Consider the following 25538-nt stretch of genomic DNA (forward strand, 5'->3'; position numbering starts at 1 on the left):
TGCACTATCATTACATAACAGGAAATGCTTAATTAAATAAGAGCTCACTAAATTTTTTCTCAATAATTCCCAAATGACAAAAATATTAAAGACAAATTGATGACTGCCAAATGTTTTGGTGTCATCTGCTAGTGGAAAGAAATCTATATTTTACAAACTATAGGCATGAGAGCAGCTGGCAAGCACAAAAATAAAAGCCAATGAGTTTATGTTGTTCTTTCTATTGATTTATGAATCTTAACTGGTTGATTAGTCCATTTCCAGATAGCAATTGCTTTCCTGCATTTCATGCAATCATCCCAAGTTTAACTCTTACTTTCCCAAACACTACCTCCAGAGAAGCTTTCTTTTCTAACCCCTCCCCACCTGTTTTGCACAACTGTCTTTTGTGACCAGCTCTGTAAAGATCACACTAGCTGCATTTGGAAAATATACAAATATCAGGGCACAATGCAAAGCTTTCCTGAGTATAAAACTCTATGAGCATATTTCTGTGATGACCAAATAGCTAACAACACCGTAACAGTTCTTAGAGAAGGAAATAATGTCACTACTTATAGTTGCATTGAATGGAGTCAGCTATTAAAAACTGAGGATGAATACCCTGCATGATATATGTCTTGTGCTTTTGACCTCAAGAGCAATTAAGCACAAAGTGCTTCTAAACACCTTGCTTGCACCTATTACACAAACTCAGTGGGAGGCGTAGCCATTAATCAGACAAACTGCAGGGAGTAACATTGTTGATTGGACCATGGAGGGATGGTGAGGTCCCCTGCAGTTTCCCTGTTGTTTTTTTTTTTTTCCTCTCACACAATCTAAAACACAAATAATGAAATCTATAGCAATGCTTTGAAAATATGTAGGAGGAGAAGCTTAGCAAAATGTAGAAATAAGCATTTTGTAGGAAGATTCATGTCCCTTCATGGGTGAAGTAAGTGAGAGGAACATGTGGAAGCTCTTTAGACACTCTCACTGGGACCATCGTTCTCACCAAATAAATGCCAAGCACAATAACAAAGAAATTTAAGAGGTGTATTGCAGCACACAAGATTACAGTGAGGCTGGTCTTTCGGTAGCAGTTTATGTTATACAACAGAGAAAGTCTTCTTTACATATTACCAATAACTACAGAAGATGATGTGTGTTACTTGTTCAACAGAATTTTCTCTAACACATATGTGTCTTAGGTTTCCTCACCAGGATAAAGTAAACCTCTTTACATCACTTTGATTTAAAAGAACACTGAAGGGTGCAATGGTTCAAGTTTTGATAGTCAGTTCAGCAGTTAATATATATTCAGTTACTGTCATCAGAATTTATTAATCTGAAGATGTAAGATTTCTGTTTGTTTGAATTGCGTTTAATGAATGTATCTCTCATTCCAAAATATTGCAGCTGAAATTATATGATGTAAAAACCAATAAATAGAGGATTTACTTCTGAATTATGTTTTAAAGTGCTTTGTGGCTCACAGAGGGGAGAGAAATGGCTAATTACAAGTTCCTCATTCTTTTAAAGTAGTCTCAAACAAAATGAATAGAACCTTACAGTCAGAAAAGTTCTGACCAACTATGATAGGCTACCTTTAATTCCAGAAATGGAGAAAGTAGGTTACACTAAGAATCTGGTTAATTTATCAAAAAGAAGAATGAAAGGTGACTTGATATCATCACAAGGAGAATACACTGGGTACTAAAGATCTCATCAATCTAGTGGAGCAGTCCATAACATGTACCAATCATTGGAACTGTCTATCAGAAATAGTCAAATCAGAAAAAAAAATAATAATAATAATCAGGGGAATACACTGCAAAGAAAAGATACTGAACATCTATCTCTTGAAACACTCAAATAGAGATGAGATATCTTTTGGCAAAATATGTTTTATTAAGGTACAGGTTATGAGCTGGTCAAACACAGGTTATCAGAACACATACAGACATAATTCAATGAATTGAGCTCTAGTTCAATTTAATAGTCTTATGTAAGTAAGAATAGATGCAGTAATTTTATGAAATTGGACTGGATGCCAGCATGTGGAAAATTGGGATCTTGACCATTAACATTAATAAAACAAGAATTTTAAGGAAAATTTAAATTAATATATATTGGAATCAAATACTAAGCTAGTCAATGTGTAATAGAGAAATGAATAATTATTTATGAATATAATTATGAATATAAAAGAAACAACAACCAAATATTATGTTGACTCTTAAACATGATACTTTCTAAGAAAAGAAGAAATAAAAACTAGAGGCAGAAGACAAAAGGGAACATCTAACATTGACAATATTGTAATACAGAAAACTCCCTCAAACAAGAGTTTTGAAAGCCCTGTAGCATTTAAAATGCAACCTTGGGAACTTGTGCATAGAAGAAACAAAGGTAAAAACATCCTTGTCCTGGCAAATAGTACTGGGAAGCTACAAGTTGTTATACAGTGACTGTAACACTTCCAGGAACAGACATATATGCAGATGGAAACTGAAATGCCTATACTCACAAGAACAGCAGAGACCTTGCTTGCCGACTCCTATTAGCATGTTCAAACAAAGATTACAGTAGGCAGGCTTGTTAAAGTGTTTCAGTCTCCATACATGCTGCCCATCATCTTTCACATTCTGCACAAGTCATAAAAGAAACAGATTTCATTTAATAAAATAAACAATGAAATATATAAGTGCCCGTAAAAATTGGAAATTAACTCAAGAGTGTAAAAGACAAGCTGTTACTTCATTTAATACTCTGCACCAGATCACAGTAAAATCCTTACAAATACACAAGCAATGATATAATAAAAATACTTCAGATGCTCAGGGATGCCCATGTGTTTCAAAAAAACACTCAGAAAAACACCAGCCTGTTGTCAGCTCTGCAACGCAGCTCTAGAAATAAAACTAAACAGGTATTAAATTCAAATTAACTTTGAAGCTTATTAAAACAACTTCCAAGCTTTCTCTAAAAATAAATGTGCTGCAGGGTAGAAGGCAAAACTCCCAAAACAATAATAGAAAAGATTGCTAAAACTTCAAAGATCTCTTCCACAGAATAAGGGACATGTATCATTGTTCGGTATCTTACGATTTATGTGAAGTGAGAAATGCAGTTGCACAGTGATAACAGCTACTGCCAGCTTCAAATTATGTTCATCTACCAAGTCTACCAAAATCAAAATCAAAATCAAAAAAAAAAAAAAAAAAAACAGAAACAACAACAACAACAAAACACCAGATTTAACATTCTGGACCTCTTATGTAAAAATTGAACTGCTTACTCCTAACCCTGTCTTTCTCAGTTAGCAGCAGTTCTATACTCAAATCTCGTATGAATCGACCATCCAGCAGACTGGGACTCACACCTCTGCATCCCACTGTAACTTGAGTTTACAACTAAATTATAAGTCAAATCACTTACAATTATAAAAGTAAGCCTTCAGCTGCACAACTGTCCTCTTCTTTCCAAATGAAATCATTTTGTGACCTCATTGTTATGAAATTGGCTGTGAACATGATGCACAGATTGCACAAATAGTAATTCATGCACAATTACCTCTGAAAATTTGAAGTTTCTCAACAAGTGTGACTGATATTTATTATTCAATACAAATCACAAAACTTGTTTTCACATCAAACTTAAAGAATTATGAAGAAGCAAATAATCTGTTTGATCAAATATTTCACAAATCCAAATCATCCTGATGATAAAGCAATTGGATTTTCTCATGTCCAAACTCGTCCGATTTTATTTAAATACTTCAAATTCTGCTACATTTCAGCACATGCTGTCTGAAAAGAGTAGCAAAGTACACTGATCACTATCAATTTATTTGCCAAACATGAGGAAAGAAAACCACATGAGCAGCTGGTTCTCATCCAGTTACTGATTTTTCATATCAAACTACAAGAATGTCTACAGAACACAATATGCCTGACTTGATTTTCAATAATACAATGATTTTTACTGATAAAATCAGTCAATGGAAGGCAGAGAACATAGGCTTTAACAAAAAAAAAAAAAAAAAAAAAAAAAAAAAAAAAAAAAGAATAGTCATTAATGACAAGTGAAACAAAGTTTACTTCCTCCTCCTGAAAGAAAAATTTCCTTTTATAAGAAAAATTAGCACTCCAAGAAATTAGGAATTTTGGTTCAAGTCAGAACAGAACTTTGAATAACTCCTACAAATTTCTTACAAATGAAAGGAATTGAAATCAGCTGGAATATTTCCCCTCACCCCCTCTCCGCTCTGTTAAGATATCAGGATCAGAGCCTAAGTGGAGTTCCCCTGATATTATCAGCCGGAGCTCAAATGCCATCTCTGACAGCTGGGCAATGTCAGGGTCCCCTTTCTGCAGAAAGAGCACAGCAGATGCCTAATGTGGGATTCTCAGGCTGGCAAAGAGTGTGGAAGTTTTCCAATTTCCCCTGAAGAATCAGAAATAGATTCTGCAGCTGTGGAGCCTGAGCATCCTGTCAAGCTCCTTCATGACTGGCAGCAAAAAGGATGGATGTATTTTAATAAGTGCACTCTCTGACTCCTGTTTCTCTACCTTACAACTCATTCAAACCATTTTTTCCATTATTGTTACATTGCAACATACTGAGTAAGTTTTAAATCTTGTCGGCAAACAGTTATTCATTAAACAACAAAGACAATGTAAAAGTTTCTGAGGAAAAAAGAAGAATGCACACTTTATTTTTAACATATATTTCTCTAGTCACCAACAGATACAGCCAAAAGTCACAGAACTTAAAAAGCAAGCTGATCAGTTTTTATTAGCAAAAATATTTGCTATTTCTGAAAACTAACCCAAAAATGCATGATTTTGCATAAAGATGCTCCTAGTCCATGTTAGTTTCATTTACTTTATCATTTCAATTTTATTTTTAAAAGAATGGCCATTCCATGTGAATGTGTCGCTTCTTATTTGAACAGAACATATGGACCAACTTAGCTGGCATTTTCCTTATCAGAACAACAAACAAGTCTTGATGTGGGTGTTCTGCCAATTAAAACACTTAACTGTGTTACAGACAGCAAGTGATGCACAAATCTATTACATAAACACAATACGCTTTTGGAAAATAGCAAATTAAATTTTTGCTCTTGTGCACTGCCAAAAATCAGCAATAAAGTGCTGCATATGATTATGTATGTACATAACTTTTTAAAACACTGCCTAGGAAAAAGAGACATAATGTGAAACAAAGCCAATGTAAGACTTTAAGTATAAATAAAATCCGTATTTCTGACACATCAGTGCATTTAGTGACATTCAGTCATTTTGTTTCCATATCCTGAAGAGGAGTTTAAAAACAAATAGTCATTAAGAAGATCGCAAAGCAGGGCAGGTACAGTAAAATTTCTTCCTTGCTTCATTATACATCCCTGAAAATGAAGCCTCCATATGTCATACAGAAACATTAGCACATTATGACATACTAGCATTTGGAATACGAGAGTTTTCTAGTCTTGACCCTTCTATCACAGGTTTGTTTGACGAAAAGACCTGATCTTAAAAAGCAAACCACCCATGAAATAGCCAGCCTTAGGATTAGTAGAAAGCCTCATTAAGTCACAATATTTAATCTAGATTGATGTTAAAATACTTCTGTTTTCAAGGTGTTTGTAAATAAAAGTAGCTAAAGAGATTCTAAGGTTCAAAACATGAAAGTCCTACACATGACAAAAGTAAGAAAATATTTGATAAATCTTTATCCTAGTCAAGCATTAGTTCATATAAGAGCAACCACAAAATGCCTGAAATATCAGTCTTCAGTATTTTGTATGAAGAGAGTCAGAACCGAGCAACTTATACGGCAACGAGGGAGAAGAACACTAGGAAATCTGGTAAGTTATCCATGTGCTGCCTATTATTTTTGCTGGATTTGCCTTGGTTTGCTTTGTTTTTTAAAAGCTTACATGAGGAAATCTTTACAGTATTATCTCTGGGCGTCAATCAGGAAGTAGAAAGGAGAGCGGTGTCCACTAAACCCCATGGCATCTCCTTTTAGCACAAAAGTGTTATGTTTCTTTGCTGGCCTTTCAGTAAAGGCTTGAAGTCAGGTTTTCTTCTGCTTAGTGGGGCTAGGCAAGCTTTTCTGAGTCTCAACAGATACAGTTTTTGGGAGGGTTCCTCGTTTCAAACTTACAAGCAATCATAGTGGGAGAAGGAAAGAGGGGATAGCCCTGTCTCCACAGTTTTAATCCACACAGCAACCAGGGTATTATCCTGACATCCAGAAATGCTTAAGTAATAAAACACATACAAGAAAATGATGACGGAAAATATAAGAGCAAGCACAGGAGGCGAGAAAGCTTATTTGTTTAAGGCCACTATCATAATTAGCATGTTTTCTTGTCCCTGAAATGACAGTCACCTGTCACCTGCAGAGACAGAAATGCTGCAGAAATTACAGTTTAAATAATGATAAATTTGTGTACCTGCATAAAATACTGTATATTTTACATATCTTTAAAGACAAAACAAGCTAGGGCTATTTCTGACTGAGCTTTTACCAGTCTACAGGCAGAGGAATGGCACTTGCAAACTTCCTGAAAAAAAAAGAAAAAAAAAAAAGAAAAAAAAAAGTAGGAGGGTGTCTAGGAAAGTAGGAAAACTAGGAAAAGGTGTCTACATTTTTATTATTATTATTTTAGCAGCTCCTTGCATGAAGTCTTGCAAAGAATAAATGTTCCTCCCTCTGGTGGCAAATCTAGGAAGTGATACTGCTTAAACCACCTCCGACATAAGTACTCCCACTCCAGGAAGGGGGTAGCGCAGAGAGTTACAAGTTACAAATATAACAGTTACAAATGCTTCCAGGATGGCCTGCATATGTATGGCAAGAGCATACGGCTCATTTATTCTTCAGGCTTTTAGAAGAATCATCCAAATATGTCTTCAGGCAAATATTATAAACTTAACAAACGGGGCGGGGGGGGGGGGGGGGGGGGGCGGCGTAAATAAATAAATAAATAAATAAAAAGCCCAGAACATCCCCATTTATTTTTGAACTAAAAAAAAGTAACTACCAAACTAGTTCTGGGTTTTTGTGGGTTTTTTGAAGTTCAGACTGTGAGACTCCTCACAAGGCAGACTTAGGAATGCTTTTACGTCCTCAGTTTGCTTCTACTTTCAGATATTCAGAGCTCAAAAAGTAAGTCCAAAATAATATTATATAATAGAAAATACAAAAATAAGCACTCCCCATTCCCATGGGAGTAGATTTACATGAATCTATACACATAGACTCACAGCAACATACTACAATCCATATTTTATCAAAAAATTACAAATAATAACTTTTTAAATTCTGAGGAGGTAAAAGCATAATGTTTGCTGTTTGAGAATCCAAATTGATTTTTAGGAGCATTTCCTGCTGAATCAGTTGAATCAAATTGACTTCAAACAAAACGAGTTTGTGTCATTGACCTTTACCTTGATGCTCCATATTGGAGTGTTCAGCGTATATCTGCATCAAGTGAGGAGGTGAAAAAGATTGAAGATTAAAATGCGTAATTTAAAAGAAGTGGTCAGAAGAGTGGCCTGGTTTCCTATTATTTATCATTAAACTTACACAGGTTATGAAGCATTTATTGTTGTTCAATTTTTCTCTTGCTTTAGGGCAGCTTTTCATTTTTACAGTACCAGCTGCAGAGCATCGCTGACATCTAGTGGACAAAGAAAAGGGAGCAAATACAGCATATTTTTCACTCCTAAACGGCCCAGTATTTTTTCAAACACTAGCTCTTGTGAAAATTATGCATGCCCCTTAGGGCATCTGACACAGATAATAGTGCTACATCACAAAATAGCTATCACAGAATCATTTTATAACAGAAATAAAATGCTTTCATCAAGATATACTGGAAAAAAAAATGTGCAAGTAAGAGACTGCTAGGGAACAGCAGTAGCCAGTGCTCACGCCTGTCAGAAACCCTCACGAGTAAATCATCAGTATACGCTCTTGTTCCCAATTCACAAAGAATGTTTAAAGCAATGCTAGGAGATCGTCACTGGAGTGTCTCATACTTTACTAGGGGTTTTGACTTGCTTCAATTAATGCAGAAAGAAAAAGATTAGAAAAAGATCAGACTCTTTGAAGGTTTCTGCTATGGGAGTAGAATACAGAGAGTCTAATAGCTGGTCATGTGCAATATGCCATTTTCTAAAAGTGTAATTATCAAGATGAAGGTGTAATTAGCAAAGACATCTCTATCCAACCTGTGCTTTTGGGAGAAAGAAACAACCAATGCCTTAGGAAGCAAAAACAAATTTGGAAGTTGGCAAAGACTGTGAAAATTGCAGACTGAAATATGACATAAGAACAATATGATACAATATTTACTAAATGGGGCCTACACGATACAATATTATTAAATTACATGATACAATATTACTAAATTACATGATACAATATATACTAAAAATTCCATTACATAAGTTATTTTTTCCTCTAATTCCATTTTTTTTTTTAATGTTTTCAATAAATCCTTACTTTTCCAGAGACTCAGAAGGTCTTGGAACAACTTCCAGAAAACTGGTGTGACTACATGCTTCAGAATAAGAATTACAGATGATAAAAAGAACAGCTTTAGTAGATGTGCTAACTAGCATTCAGCTACTGCTAACTGGGAAAATTACAGTTATCCAGTACAACTTAGAATTTTATCTCTGTATAATCCAAAGATCTACTGTTGCAAAACAAATTTACCAACAGTATGTGTATCTCAATATCTCATCTCTGTAGAAGAAAAAAATAACTACCTGTTTAAATTCCTTGTTTAGACTGAAACTGCTTGTCTTGAAAAACACCAGAATAAGAAATTATTGTTTCTGTCCTGGAACATCACTACAGGTAAAACTCTTCTTTATTTTGAAATACGTTCTCCTTCTTTGACAACTACACATCCCTATGACCACTGCAAGTCTTTTTGTCTTTTTTGTTTGTTTGTTTTTTCCATACCTGGAAGAAACACTCATCTAACAGGAAAGGAACAATCTTGTCTCCCTATACAGGTACACCTGACCTCTTCAGAAACAAAGCACAAATTTAGAATAAAACCAGATCCAGGCACACTGAAGTTGTGTGCCTATTGACTTAAAACCGCCAAACTTGAGACATTATAGTTTAGGACTGGAGATTCCAGTACTTGAAAAAGAAACTGCAGTGACCATTCTTTGTCAATGTCATACTGGAATGGCACTGAAACTAGTTGCTACTTGGTTTTATTGCCTTAATTCACAATAGAGCAAAAAAGTACTTGGCTAAAGCCAAAAGACAGCAGGATTTTTTTTTTTTTTTTTTGTATTGAAAGTATACCTCGAGGAGCAAGGGAACTTGCTTCATATTAAAAGGCTGACATCAGGCCTGAGATCAGGCTCAGACAACCTGATATTTCTAATCATTTTTTTCAACATTGAAGGGTACCTGGACATAAGAAACCTAAGGCTTCTTGTTGCCTGTATTCTCACAAGCTTTAAGCTATCAGGACTTCATCATTTAATTACTGGGCCCAAAAGAGTAATAGTGCACCAAATGAAAAGACTGGTTTTACAACAGCAAATGTATCACAACAAGTTGAGGCCAACAGTTTACAGAAAACAGTAATGGACAGGCATTAAAGATTGATTAACTTTTCAGTCTAAATACCTAATTTGAGTTATTTCAACCTGTGTAAAAGCAGTAGAAGTAACTTTTTGCTGTTTTAATGGAAAATGTGAATCTGACTTTTCTCACAATTATTATGTAAACGATTCAAGAGATCAAGATATCTTTGAAACATGAAAAAAAAAAAAAAAAAAAGGGAGCCTTTTTAGAGGATGGCTTCTATTCCTAGTAAATCATTAAGAAATGACTAGGGACACAACTCATGGTTCTCTAGATAATGGCATCATTCATTTTACTCCAATGTAAATAACTAAAAATAGGCTTATTGATCCAAAATATAATTTTGCTTAGAACTATATAGACGCCTAAAAACAATTATGTTTCTTCAACAGATGAAAAAATGGAAATGGTCTTAATGAGACCAACACTAGCCCATGGTGGTACTGTTCATAGGACTCTGCAATTTTGATCACTGTGTTTGCTTATAAGTATTTGTTATTTTCTTAGTAAAAATACTTAAAAGAATAAATTAGCAAATATATGTTTATACTGCTTCTTTACATTTACATAGCTTTTGCTTTAATAGAGAAATAAGCCTCTACAGAAGGACCTGCTTTAATTTATCATAGAACTTAAGCACCTTTATATTCAGCAAGTATCATGTCCTAAAATAACTAAAACACTCATTAAAAAACATTCATACTGCAAATGCCCAGTAGTTATCTCCTATACTGATTGTTTAAAAGAAAGGGTTGCTGTTTGTCTAGAATCTGCAGAAATAATAAAATACAACCTGATATAGATTTGGTATTTCATGGTAGAAAGATACCTGAGCTTTCTGTTTCTCCATCTCTAGAATTAGGAAATCAATAATTGCAGTGTTGATTGAAATGTGCCATAAAGTTATCCTCAATTCAGATATCCAGATGGAAATTTGATTTTAAAAAGTATGAAGTACACTATTTTGCAAGAATTTCAGATCTTCCGCTAAGCATATTGTACTGTTGCAGATCTTCTTTTGGAAAGTTTCAGTCTTTGCAAAAACAAGATACTACTGATTGAGTGACTGCAGCAGTCTAGACTTAGTTTGGTTAGTAGCAGTTAATGGGGAGAGTAAAAATTATTTATTTTTATTATCCTCCAATTGATCAGAAAGTTGAATATTCTAAATAAAAATGTTTTATATCAAATCACAAAAAGTACTAGAAATATATCCCAATATACACATGCTGAAACAATTACAGACAGCAGGTGGCACTGGCAACATGCCAGTGTTAAGGCACCTGAGTTGAATTTGCATAAAATTGATCATATTGTCTGTTTTTTATCTTTATTGTGAAGCTGTGTAAAGGTAGAGAGAATAAGCTCTTCTTTCATAACACTCTACCATTTGGTGTAAGTGCTCTCTTTGATATTGCTGCTTGGTATGGTTTACTTATTTATGGAGAAGACACAGGAGCTCTATTCACAGGGATGCACAGTGGCAGGACAAGAGGCAATGGGCAATGGTCACAGGATGCTTCAGAGGGAACTCCATCCAGATATCAGTTAAAAAAAAAAAAAAAAAAAAGAAAAAAAAGACCTCTTAGAGCAATCAGACACTGGAGAAGGTTGGCCCATGAAATGGTGAAATCTTCCTCACTGGAAATATTCAGGACTTGGCTTGGCAGGGCCCTGGATAACCTAATCTGAGGCTTTGCCTTCAGCAGGAGGTTGGACCAAATGAACTCCAGAGGTCCTTTACAGCTTTGACTCTTCTCTGATTCACTATGGTTATTCAACACAGCACAGCACCATACAGAGAAGCCTAGACACTGCTCCAGGCAAGTTGCTACATAGACAGAGGAATTAAAGCATACTTATATTTTGACTCTTAGTCAATACGTACATTCTCTAATCCAAGAAGCACCAAGAGAGGGATTGTTGTCATTCCCCCCTGGATCCATTCTTCCAGAGACACAGTGCCGTCATGATCATAGTCAATTTCTTCCATCATTTCATGGAGGATCTACACAGTTTTAATGAAAATCCTCATAAATTTCATATCCCAAGAAAACAGTAAGAACAGAACTCTGATCCCACATCCATGTACAAACAGTAAGGAAAATAGAGTTAATATGTCATCTTTGGAAGAAATGTACTAAAATGACTAGTGATAGTTGAGAAGATGAAACTGTATTTTTATTTATGTTTTATTAACACCTATTCACAAACGAAATTGTGCCCCATGGTGTATTTATGATATAAAATATGACTAAGAGACAGATCATCCTTTTAAGAACTTTTCAGGGATATATCAACTGTACTTTCAGTTTAGTTATTAGGTGCACTGAAGTATAGCCTTAAAATTTAGCAAAGAACTAAAGTAGTTCATAGAACAGATTTAATCAGAAAAAAACAGACCCGTAGAAGTGCTAATTAACACTACCATAATGAAGCATAGACTACTATTATAACTGATCTTTCTGATATCTAAAATAATATGTAGGCATTAAACACCACAAAATTATTAGAAATAATCTCTTACAATTTCAAAAATGGGTGAGAAAATGTTTGCTTACTGGATTCAGTTCGGTAACATCCCATTCAAGGTATTCTGCAACATGCATCATTTGAGCAATGATATTTTCGAGCTCCTATGAATGCAAAAAAAAGAATAATAATATTTAGTCCAATATTATAATGGCAAATTCTACTGCAAACAGCTTATGATTCAAATTTGGTGCCTTAAATGATACTGTTTTATCAGCAATAAAATATACGGAAAATTACATTTCTAATCGCTAACTGGTAATCAATATGCAATGCAATTGTTACCAAAGCCAAAAAAATCCATTAGCAGTAAAGATCCATTAAGCAATAAAGGAGGAATAATTATAGTATTTATTAAAGCAAACATCTTATTTTGCATAAATGTATTTATGGTTGCAGAAGTTTTTTCTTTTTTAATGTGAGAAAGGTTTGGGGCTCATATTTGGCATGCTTCTTCAGTAGGAAAAACTTATGTTCCTCATCTGATGTGACAAAAGGAGAAACAAAAAACGTTTTTTTTAAATGAATCAATCTCAGTTTTTGTCAGCATTATTTCAAAGTTTCTCCCTATATTTCAGAGGTTGAGGAATCCACTGGGTACAAACGCTATATTAATAATAACAATGAGAAATATTCTAGACAAAAGGGTAAAGCATAAAATCGGCCTCTTGATTAGACTCTTTATTATTATGTTCAAAGGACTCCGTAAATACCAATATCCAATTCAGGAAAAAAACTCTTGAGGATATAAACTAAAGTTGGACTTGAGAAATACATAAGCTGTATTTGCAGATCTCTTTTTGCATGGGAATTTAGCTACACCAGAGTCTTATAAGCAAAATACAAAGGCAAATTTTTGAAACACTTTTTATGAAGTAATTAGTATTGTGTGAAACCAAGTCTTTCGCTTGAAACAAATCCTATTTTGTAGCTTTTATTACTACAGAGATAGCAAGATCAAGCAATCCCTGGTCAAATACATTAATGTACTTTATTTACTTTTCATTTATAAAAGAAAATGTGGATACAAAGCCAATGAGAAAGAAAGTGAATTAATTTGCGAGTAATCTTGCATTGACTAATCCTTTAATGGTGGTGTGATTTCATAATTCAAAAAAATCTTCAAATTCTCTTGTTATTCAAAACTCAGAATCTCTGAGATAGGTGCACAGGTAGAATATCTTTTAACATTTCTTTTTAATGGGTGGCATTTTGTATAGAAGTGTAATTTTTCTATGCTCCACTGGCGCTTTCAAGTCACATTGTGCACTATGCAGAAACCTTTCCTGCAACAGACATCCTACTTCTCCTGTCCTTGGAATTGTACATACAACTGAACATCATGAAACTCAAAGGAAAAGCAAATGAAACTCAATGAAATGAAACTCAAATGAAAAGCATAGCTGATTTCAGCCTCTCATTTTACTGTTCTTAACAAAAAGTCCTCATGCTGGAAGCCATACATTTTTCCTCTTAGGTGAATACACATCACAGACTGTAGACTATCAGGCATAGTATACAAGTATAGTCTATGGAGGTGAAATGTGGACCTACAATCAAAGGACAGCCTTCGGACTGAAAGAAGTAACAGATTAATCCTTCCTAATTGTACATTTGATCACTATTTTAATGATCTGAAGCCCATCCTATGATTTAAGGTACTTCAAATTCCATCATTCTAAGAAGTTATTTTTACTCAGCAATTGTAAAAATTACATCTTTCTAATGGAAAGAAGGCATGAAGAGGACTGTGTAACCTAATATGGAGACCATTTCTCTTTACCAGGTAATGTTTATTGCAGAAGCTTATGGAAGAGCTCAGAGCTATTTACAGAATAGATGTTGTTTCTATTGAGTACAGTTTATACTGTTTCTACTAATTCAGCATAAATATGAAGTTAATTTGTTATCACGCAGTTTGCTACAAGTATACCATCACTGCAACAATCTACAACATATAAAAATTAAAAAATAAAATTACCGAACTATCCAGGAATCCATTCCCATCTGTGTCATATAAGCGAAACATAACTAAAAAAGAAACAGAAAGAAGAGAGAAGGAAATTCATTTGGAAAAAAAAAATAACAGTAATATTATTTCATTTTAACAAATGCAAGTTTCACAGAATGAGCAGCATTATCATTATTCTCAGCGCTCATCAACCATAAACCAAGGAAATTTCTTGTATTTTGTGAGAAGCACTCAATGACGGCCCCAGACAGTGCCTTCCTGGGAGATACATGAGCAGGCCACGGCAGTAGCATTTTTAACTTGTAGACCAGACAGTAGCTAATTTAATCTGTGACATGGGATTCTGGTTCATCCTAGAAAGGATCTGTTTTCAAAGGGAGCACCACCAAAAAATCCCATCTCTGACACTTTGTGAAATGTATGATAACATGCACCAGTCAAGCAAATGTTAATAACCCTGTTGAAGTTTCAATATTATGCCACTCTCTCCTTTGCAGCTATCACAATTCAACATTGATACCACTTTAGAAATGTGTTCTGACCTGCTAAATGAAACAACAGATTATTATTTTAAGTATCTAGTAAGCCAAATCCAACAATAAACATTACTCACACATGTTAACAAGACTATCATTTTCAGACTACAACCTAAACATGTTCCACCTCTTTGAAAACATGCCCAGACAAGAAGAGCTTCATTTTGATAATGTCCAGAAATAATATATTCTTTCATGTTTCTATCATTGCCTGATTCTAGCCATAGAAGCTGCAATATCCACCATCAGCAACACATTTAAAGGCAACTTACTAACTTGGTCATTTGCAGGAGCAGGGAGAAGCTTTCACCTTTAGTAAAACCATTATTATAAAGGCAAAGAATAAAACCCACATGTCTAGGAATACATCACTCTTTGCCCAGAGTCCCCCATAATGGGGACTGTTTCTCAGGTCTTGCTAAATCCACCTCCTCAATAGTGTCCAGTTTATCCCTAAATGAACTGTTTTCTAAGGAGGAAGAAAAGAGAAAGCCCACCTACAGGGCACTGCGGTTTTTCAACTGATAGCAAAACCCAAGTAAACTGTTTGAACTCTGATATCAGATGTCTTAGGAAACACAGCATATGACATATTAACAGTGAACAATCCGATTACACTGGAACTACAGAAAATGCAGCGATGTCCAACAAATTCTGCAAGATAAGTTTATTACTGTTCTCAGGCAACAACAATACAAGTGATAAGTGAGAGGAATTTCTTAGGAGTTGGAAAGCAAAATGAGGGAAACAATGTCATTATTATTGACTTAGGAAAAAAAAACCCCACACTTAAACAGGCATTTGTCTCAGTGTGCTTGCTTTATATTCCCCATCCCCCGCCATCTTCCCATATTGATCACCTAATTGAGAAAACGAAAAAGTATTATGCCTCTCCTTCACTTCAACAATTTTAGCCAATATGATATGCCCTTAAGAGCTGTAAAGCAAGATTAAAGATATTTACTGTAGAATGTGTTTAAAAGCTACATTAAGTTCACTGTAAATAAAATTTTATTTACATAAATACATAAATTATAGCATAACAACACCTTTTTTTTTAAAAAAAAAAAAGTGTTTCTTTGCTGGCAATTACATAGCAGAAATGCTTGGGGGAAAAATCATGTTTAAAAGTCTCCACAGACTGTCACTGCTACTATGCTTCTACCAAAGCTGCTTTGAGCAAGAGGGCTAATATTATCTGGCAAAGGTACCATTAAGTATTCACAGTTTCCATAGGGATGACTCACTGAATCACTCAGCGATAAAGTTCAGATGATTCGGTTCTGCTGCCGCCTCCTCTATGATTGAACTGCAGCAATGGAAAGAATCCTCTACAGCAGCTACCACTAGAGCAGCAGTAGTTTTAGCAGCTCCCTGATCTTTCTTCATTTGAGAGAATTCATTTTGGAATTTTTTTAGCATGAGTCAGCAGTTCTCATCAGTTTTTTGAAAGACATTAGCACAATTATAACTTTCACCTTGGTAGCAAGCAAAGTTTCTCCAGTTACATAGGCACTACATAGGGATAAGGCTCAATCCCAGTTCTTTGCTGATGTTGTGTTTTGAATAACAGAAGGATTGATTACAGAACATGCCTGTAATCTCTTTTCTATTCATACGCTTCTAAATATTCACGTTCTTACTGATTTACCCAGTCTGGGAGAAAATAGGACAAACAATAAAAAGTCCTGAACAAAAATCCCCTTGCAAGCGACAGAGCCCGGAGTTGGGCTTTCATATTCATTTTCAAATGCCCTAACATAACTAGCCTGGCTGATCTAGAAATGAGACTGTACAGTTTACCTTTTATAGGTAAATAGAAATGCATTAAGGTTACCAAGATGAGAACAGTTCTTGCACTGCTGAACTTCCAAAGTTCAGGCTGACATACCCCTATAACTACAAGAGTTGGAAACCATGGCCTTTAGAGTAGAAATTGAGGAATTCATTTGTACATAGACACACATACACAATGTAGGTTGAATGCACTTTCTATTTTCATGACTGCAAAAATGTAAAAGAGAATCAGGCATCTGGAAGCCTGTGTTGGGATGGAAGGGACAGAAACTGAATAACTTACAGTCTTGATGAGAAGTGATAGCAAAAAAAGCTCAGCTCATAATTCTTAGAGTTTCTTTTTATAACTGTGCTGAGTGCACAGTTTAAAATGTACATTACAACTTGTAAGCACATAATCTTTGTGGAGTTATGGTGCCTGTGCATGTTGTGTTCATGCCTAGAGCCCTTTCTCTGAATGGCCTCACAACAGGGCTGTGCCTCATGTCCCTAATAACTCTATGGCCATAATAATGCTCAAAAAATGCCCTAACTAATAATCATCCTGAGTATGTGAATTGTGTAACAACAGTACATTTATTTGATCTAGCTCTCTCTCTTAAATAATAAAAGAACATAAACAGTATATTGCCTATGTACTTCTGCAAATGGGAATTCCATCCAACGTTCCCTGCCTGAAAATCACTTTCTGCTCTACCTCTCCCTCTTTCAATTGTACCAATCAATTCTTGGCTCCAGTGAAGCAGCCAATCTCCATTTCATGCAACACTCCAGGCTTTAAAGCTCTGCTTGCACAGCTTGCTACGAACAAAGAATTACTATATGCCAAGCTGAATTCTAGAAACTTCTTTCTTTTTCTTTGTATGTATTAGGAATGCATATTTGCACATACAGCATCATATTCTCACTCTGTGACATCACACTATGATATTATCTAAGGGTTGAACCTCATAATCTCTGCTGAGGAAAAACTGCCAGTGATCTTACACTACAAAGTCTACCATCTTTGAAGTTGCAAACTACAAAACAGGAAGATAGTTCGAAAGCATAAAGTCACTTCACCTGGTAATGAACTTCTCTTTCCAGCAGATAGAGCCTCATGTCTGCATTTCCTGCCATGCCGGGTATTTACCTTCCATACAGCCTCGGAATCTGATCCCACATCTCTCCAACAGACAGACCAGCTATGTATATCAAAGTAGATTCGGTCTTAATAAGGACTATAGGACTGGCCTGATTGGTTGTCTACCTGGCGCTAACCAGTTTCTAAAACTCCATGGTGGTAAACAAAAATTTTCTTTGTTTTTTTCTTTGGATTTGCAGATCAGTATCGGGCTGCAGTGAATCAGGCCCCTAATTGACAAATCAAGTCAAACACTCTCCCCTAGCAATGGCACAAATCTGGATATATATTTTTTTAACTTTCTGATATTCATCAATATTGTAGAATCCAAGACCTACATCCAAGATCTGCTCTTTGCCTGAATTAGACATGCAATCTTTGCCTGCACATCTTCTGCAGATTATCCTTGTCATAACCTGTATATCTTGACCAATATATTAAATTTGTTTTTCACAGCTCTGATACGAGGAGTAATCTATTGAAAATATCACAAAAAAAAGAAGTATTTTAATTGTAGATCTTATGTTCCTCACTCCCCAACTCGGTGCATACTGGATAGAAAGAAGCCATTAAAATCTTACGAAGTTAAAACGCCTAGCAAGAATAATAACTTCTCCAATATAACTTCCCTGTCATCATTAAGTCTTAATTCTGAATTGGAAATTTTGTGAAATTTCTTTCTGTGAAAAACAAATATATATAATAAGGTAAAATAAAAAGAAAACATACATTCTAGTTTATCTTCAGGTCTTCCTCTTTCTAGCAGAGACAAATAGCAAACAATATCTTTCAACTGGATCACATCTGGTAACTGTAAGTTGGCAGGAGTAGGAGGTCGGGACGCAGTGGTACCTTTGCTAAGTCTCAAACCTGGAAATAACAGATAGCCCTTGTTACTCTTATCCGTGATACAAATAGAGAATGAAAAAAGAACTCCTATACACATGCATCTTCGATTCTTTATCTAAATTTCAGAAAACTTCTTAATTAAAATCTGAAATATGAAGTTATTATCAATATTATAATTCCATAGCTTATATGACCAATACATAATTAAAATGATAGTCAGTCTAAAATAGTATGCAGATAAAACAAACTAATGTAAAAAGAAATCAACTATGGAATGGAATCCCTTTTTTCATTTGCCCTGCTGTAATGTGCTTTGATCGTACAGCATCTTTGTTGAGTATTTTTATTTAACTTATATGTTAATTTAAACATTAAAACAGACCCTGCACAACTCTGCATCCACTTCCTTGTGTTATAGCAGTTTCATTGAATTTACAGATTGTCATCAGCTAGACTAATTAAAAGATGATTTTGTGACATCAAAGAGAACTTTGATGACATCCAAATGTTTAGTTTTCTCCCAGTCAGATGCATGTCAAAACAACACATATTTAAGTTGTATAAGCCTTGATCTAAGAATATCATGAAAATAAACACACAATTTAAGTAAGGGTCATAATAATTCCTATCAAAGCATTTCCAGGGTATCAGCTGGAACACAAGTTTCAACAATTATCTTTAATCACACAGTTTCACATAACTGGTTCACATTCAGATCTTATGTGAATCATATGCACCAAACAGAGCTGGACCTAACTCATATATGTATAGCCTTGAATCCAGATGAAAATGAACTTTCGGCTTATTCAAAGCTGCAAGTCAAAGTATTTTTCATAATCTTAGCTGGTAGAAAGGAGGATGCAATACTGACTCATAATGCTGTCACTTACCTGGCATCTGTTTCCATCTCTCTTCAGACACCTTAACTGAAAATGCAATTTATAAACAGAGGTGAGTGGGCAGAGAAACACTAAGCAAAAAGTGGATACATTCCAGATATATTTATGAACCTTATTATGTTTCATGCGATCTTCTCTAGCTCATTCCCTTCCCACCTTCGGAAGAATGTCAGATGTTTCTTTCTCAGTATGGTCATTTTTTCATTATTGGTAATGTTTAAAGATTACTTGATAGCCTGAATGTTTCCATGATTTTCATTTGTACATTAGAATGTACAAAAGCCCAGGATTTTCTCTTTAATCACTACAAATTATAAATACATAAAACCTAGTAAAGATCTAATATGTTTAAATTGCAACACAAAAGCATATTTTCAGGCAAAAATGACCAGTATTCCTAGCATGATATGAACTGAACTGTTTCACCAAACATGCTTTGGACATAACCCTGAAAAAACTTAAAATTTTCTTTTCAGTACTACATTGAATACATATGGAGAGCTACAAAACTGGTCTCATGACAGATTATTATTTTAACTCCTTATTAGGAAAAAAAAAAAAGGCTAAAAGGAATTAAAAAGTGGAAAGAGACAGTGAAGGAGAAAGAACAGTAGGCAATATTATAATAAAAATATTGCATACAGTTTTGAAAATAGTAGATGATTCACTTTTTTTTTTTTTTTTTAAACACACTTAAGGAATAAACTTATCAGAGAATTGTAATAAAAGTGAGAGAAGCTTAACATGGTCTCTACTGGGCAGATTTTATAAATTAGTCTGACAACAATCTAAAAATGGCAGTTAGCTTTTTCTTCACATGAAGTGCCAGAGTCACAGAAAGAAACAAAACACCAAAATGATAAAAGATGACTTTTAGAAATATCTACTCAGACAACATATGTTAAAATACAGTATAATAAATAAATATGTATCAGTGAACGTCAGCTGTTGTTAGAGTTATGAGGCAAAACGTGTTGACTCTAAAAGATTGCAAACTAATGGTGATTTGTACAGTGTATGTTTGTAGCGGATGCTGCTCCCTGCGAAAACATCAACAAAAAATAGACATGCTGTAACTGGAAGCAAAATTGTGCTGTTAAGACATTACTGGCAACAAAATCTATATGGCTAAGAGAAAAAGTGCAATGCTGAAAATGTATGACATTCAAAATAGCTATTGCAGTAGACAATACAGACTACATTTACACATGCTAGAAGATCTCTAGAGGTCCCTTCCAACCTTGACGATTCTGTGATTCTATAATTCTATGCCCTGCCCTTAGAGATTCTGTCACAAAGCATCTCTGTGGGCAAGGGACCTTTAAAAGTAGGGCCTAAATTAGTTTCCGAGCATCAGAATACATATTATAGGCAATACATATAACAATAGCCAATAATGCAATATGTCTTTTGGCTGGGATGCATAAAGTTAAGAAGTGGAAAAAAACCCAACTACTGTAAAATTAAGGAAAGAAAAATAAAGGAAAAAATATATTTAGTTGAGAATGGCATGTGGTAATCACAGAAAAAGTTATCATCATAGACTATCCCTTTACCAAAAAGCAAGTCAGATTCAATGGATGATATTTAAAAGTCTGTAATTCTGATTGTATCTAAACATACATGGAAATGTGTCTCTGTAGCATCTACGGAAATTCAAAGTTTGACACTGTAGGAATCAATTTATTTTTTCATCTCATTCCTTGCTAAAAGCAAGTATTTAGTATATTCATAAGTTGTAATGTAACTCAAAACTATCACCCGCATCCCATCAAGACTTTCTGCAACTCAGGAAGTAATGTTTTATCAGTTAGCACTGGTATCAAGTCAACTTCCTGATGAATCGCATTTTGAGGATATCTAATTTTCAAATAAAGATTTCAAGTGAATAAAGACTTTTTTTTGTAACTCATTCGAACTGCTTGATCACCTGTTCAAAGTTGGAAATTTATTCCTACTCTAAATTAGTCTAGAACCTGCCATATAGCTACTGAATATTGCTATAGTTCTAAGTCAATACTATTTAAAATGAAGTCTCTGAAATTTAGGAAAATAATATTTTTTTAATCTGAATTATCTTAACAAATCTTTATAAAACTTAATAAGTCATTTTTAACAGGATTTATCATGATAGTATGTTTAAAATTTCTCCAAACTAAAAATTGTGCTAAACAGATCACACAGTCTAGCATTAAAAATTCAAACTATATTAGGAAACTGTTCCTCACAGTGGGAAAAGAAATACTGCTAGCACTTCTAGGTCAGCAAAACATGAGGAGCTGGTATATTCATAGGATTACTACCAGCATTATCACAATTAGACAACTAAGAGAGGAGTCAGTAAAAGGATAAGGAAAGCTTCAGAGCATACGTAGGAGTTTTCTGCAGGAGCTTCTGAAGGTTTCTAAGCATTTACACAGCACAGTAGGCAGCAGGACCAGATAAACATAGCAATTTAAGCATAGTATTAACATGAAAAAGACTGTCCACTTGGTGTCTCAGCTGCATCACTATTGTGAATTAAAAAGATGAAAGTATTTAATTCTATTCTCTTCACAATAGTCCTGTGTTGACAACTGAGTTGTTTCTCCAAATTCACAAATGATCAAAAAAAAAAAAAAGAATATAACTATACATAAATCATAATTCCATACATTTATAACTTTCAGAAGTAAATAGTAAGTTGAGAAAATTAATTTCTTGTATTATTGTGATTTTATTACTTACCTCCAGAAAGGAGCTGAGGTTTGTTTTTTATTAAAGGGCTGCAGTGAGGGATTTTGTTGCTGAACGATGTAAAAAGATGTTCAGTGAAGTCATCAGGTAGCTCTGCCTCCAGAAAAGTCTTCATGAACAGCCTGAATCCCTCTAAATCAATTGTCTAAGGTGAAAATATATATAAAGAGAAATTTTATGAACTGTTTTAGAAAAACTTTCATATTAGTGCGCCAAATAACATCTTGTTAACCGAAATGTTATACAATCCTTTAAAATACTGATTTCTGAAGATATAATTTGGATTTTCAATATATATTGAAAACTACTGATTGTATATATATTTATATAGGAGAGAGAGACAAAGGAGAAAGACACACAGCATCTATCAGGACCCTGTAACTCAATGCCATGGGTTTCATTTCAATATGACTTAACTGTACATATAAACCCCTAGTCTGTGGAGCTCCCAGGGCTGTGCCTGATTAAGTTTTAACTTTTCCTCTCGTTAGACAGACAACAAGCAGAAGATTTTTGGATTCCAACTGAAAGGTAACTAACTCTTTTTCTAGGTAGCAACATGTTTTGTTGATGTTTGTCAAAGAGGAATTAATCACCCTGTCTTGTCTAAACAGGGTTTCATATGTGTCTGCAATTAAAAAAAAATCAGCCAGCTGGCTACTTTGTCAGCTAGGTAGAAATTTATTTATGAAACTTCATGGTTGACTTCTATCTGGTAAGACATTTAACAGTCTTAACAAATAAAATGAATGGAAAATGTTTTGATTGCATTTAATCCTAATAATACATAACTACTAGAAATAACAGTGTGATGAAGCATATCATAAGTTCTTAACACAATTTCACTTTCATCTCTCAATAACTGTGATAAAATCAAACACTTAACAATGAGGCGGCTTTGTTACATATATGATAAATAATAAAACACACTTAGCATTTCTTAATTATCTGAAAAATATAATACTGTTGCTGTATTTGTTTCTGGCTCAAACAGAACACTAACTTTCCACCTTTGACTACGTCTCAGATAAAGTCATGTTTTATGGCAAATTCAAGGTGAGAAAAGCTCTCCATGTGTAGGGAAGTCTCTACATGTCTCCCTGAAAATATGCTGGTGCAATAGTACAATGAATGCAACATTAGCAAGCAGAACATAAATGTCAAAAGCAAAACAAAAGTGGAAGCCAAATAAGTGCCTCGGTAACTTGGGAATTGGAGTCACAGTCACAATTATGTTAAATTATTTGTAAAAAATACTTCATAGCAGAGATTTTTTTTTCTTCTCCTCATCTCTCTCTTTTTGATGAGATGAAGAAGTTTTGTTCGGTATGTATGAAACAAGGTTTTTCCATGAAGAGCAATAAAACTGCTCCAGGGAAATAATTTAGTTGTATGTCATTCTTCTTACTAGGGGGCAACAATAAAGATTGCAAAATCTGACTAATTTTGTGCAAGTTTACTGACTTACTGGGAATATAAACTTGGCAAGAGGGCATCTCTGTAGAGGTTCTAAAACAGAACACCTTTTTCAACAAAGGCGCTCAGTGAAACCACTAAAAATCCTATCTATTGAACGTAAAAATAGCAGAAACTGGAGGAAAAAAAAAAGCATCTTGAACATGTAGTAACCATCTTTCTGTCATTCTAGTAGAATTTCAGTCATTCAGCCATTCTACATTTACATTTATACATTTACAATTTATGCTCCATTTCACTTATGCTGAAAACTTTCTAAATGTGTTCCTCAATAACAGCCATTGATATTTGATTCAATCCTTATAAATTTTGAAACCACAAAGGCAAAAGAGCAGCATCCAAGCAAACCGCCTATCAGTTTACACTATATATATATATATGCATATATATATTTATCTGACAACATAGTACATATACCAATCTCTAAATTAACTAATATTAGAAACCTAAAATTATACTGTTAGCTTGTTCAGTAATGAAATATATCTTAGAAATTTCATTAAATTAGGTATAAAGAGGTATAACTGAGCTAAAAGTGAAACAGAAAAACAAGCTACAATCTCAGTTAAGGTTTATGGATGGATGTATTAAAATCTCTCTGCTCCATAAAGTTTTATTTCATTTACTCTGTCCTCAGTTTTTAGGCACACACCTTCCTGCTAAAATATTCCTTGAATTGACAGCTATCTTAGATTTTTAAAGAGCTGCCCCTATAACCATATTGCCTGAGTAATAGTAGTTCATCAAGGGCAAAAGGTTGGTTAATAAATAACATTAACATTCTTTTTCTCAAAGAGGTTCTATCCGTTCAGCGTTTTCTAAAGACTACCAAGTTATCATTTACTTGGAGTTTCCTCTAAAGCAAATGTTCCAAGCTGTCTTATATTTTCTGTCCATGAAAGGCAATGTATATCAAAGAAACACAACTCAGCTGCCAAATCCATGTATTATACTTGATACCCTGGGTGCCGTTGATTAGGGTGCCTGGCAAAGGCAAATGACAGGCCAAGGGAGGTGTTCTATAGCCAGAGCTCATCAGCTCAAAGTGCTTTGGGGCCTATATTCTCCTAGAGAAACAAACAAAAAAAATTCCTAGAGTAGAGAGAGCTCTGATAGTGTACAGCCAAAGGCCTTCAAATGAAGCTGGGAGTTGTTTAGGGACTTGGCTATGCATCAGGCATGATTCTGGCACTCTTTCACTGAATAACATTTTTCTAGAGGACCTAAAAAAAAAACAAGTTAGGTAGCATAGACATATAGATAATCTTAATAAGAATTGACCTCTAAAGCAATGCAGACATTTTTGAATCTTTGTTTTTCCTAAATGAATCTACAATAAAGACGTAGCTTGGTAATGTATCTACAGAAAAGAATAGAGCTGAGGAACAGGAAACTGTAGTAGGATCTAGGACTAGTTTAGATTAGCCTTCTAGTTGACAAATAAAAAATGAGAGAGCCTTCAAACAGAGCACATTTTAAATTATTCTTAGTACTTTCTCTTCCATATCTCTCTCACTGGAATATACATAAGGCATTACATAACAGCAGAATACCAAAAGAAATTTCTTAGAAGAAATCCTGTGAGAACCACAGCAGAAGATTCATGTTATTGGTGCTAAAATATTACCAAGTACCTATTTGGTACTATTATTGCATCATAAATCTTCATAATCCTTTATAAAGCTTTGTAAAATTTCTTACAGTTTTGGCTTATAAAACTGCACTTGGTAATATCACATGTTGGTATCAGATCAAAGAAGTATTCATTCAATAACACTATCAAGTTATGGTATTTAAATCACAATGTCTCCATAAAATTATTTTTCCTACTATTTTTACAAGGAATACATCCTTTCCCTGTTATACCATTTAGCAATGTTTCCTATTCCTTCAGTTTCAAAAACATGGTATATATATCTAACTTCGAGAGAAAGAGACAAGAAAGGATAGACAGCAAAAGTAAAACTGAAGTTCTGGTTTTCCGTTTCTTTTCAGCAAAT

At 34.4% G+C, this 25538-nt stretch overlaps 1 protein-coding gene across 5 annotated transcripts in view; it reads right to left on the reverse strand.

Moving 5' to 3' along the window:
* The window catches only part of DGKB (diacylglycerol kinase beta), a 326104-nt gene that overhangs the window by 224054 nt on the left and 76512 nt on the right, over positions 1-25538 (reverse strand). For all 5 annotated transcript variants that reach the window (XM_088533501.1, XM_088533498.1, XM_088533500.1 and 2 more), the window contains 7 exons: positions 22054-22207; positions 19318-19353; positions 18308-18448; positions 14132-14181; positions 12180-12254; positions 11507-11626; positions 2510-2627 (listed from right to left, as the gene is read on the reverse strand). In XM_088533501.1, the coding sequence (XP_088389627.1) occupies positions 2510-2627; positions 11507-11626; positions 12180-12254; positions 14132-14181; positions 18308-18448; positions 19318-19353; positions 22054-22207 (694 nt within the window). The remainder of the gene's footprint in view (positions 1-2509; positions 2628-11506; positions 11627-12179; positions 12255-14131; positions 14182-18307; positions 18449-19317; positions 19354-22053; positions 22208-25538) is intronic.

Source organism: Tinamus guttatus, unplaced genomic scaffold (genome assembly GCF_059628265.1).
Source record: "Tinamus guttatus ecotype Peru unplaced genomic scaffold, ASM5962826v1 Tinamus_guttatus_pri_ptg000503l, whole genome shotgun sequence".
Lineage (NCBI taxonomy): Eukaryota > Metazoa > Chordata > Aves > Tinamiformes > Tinamidae > Tinamus > Tinamus guttatus.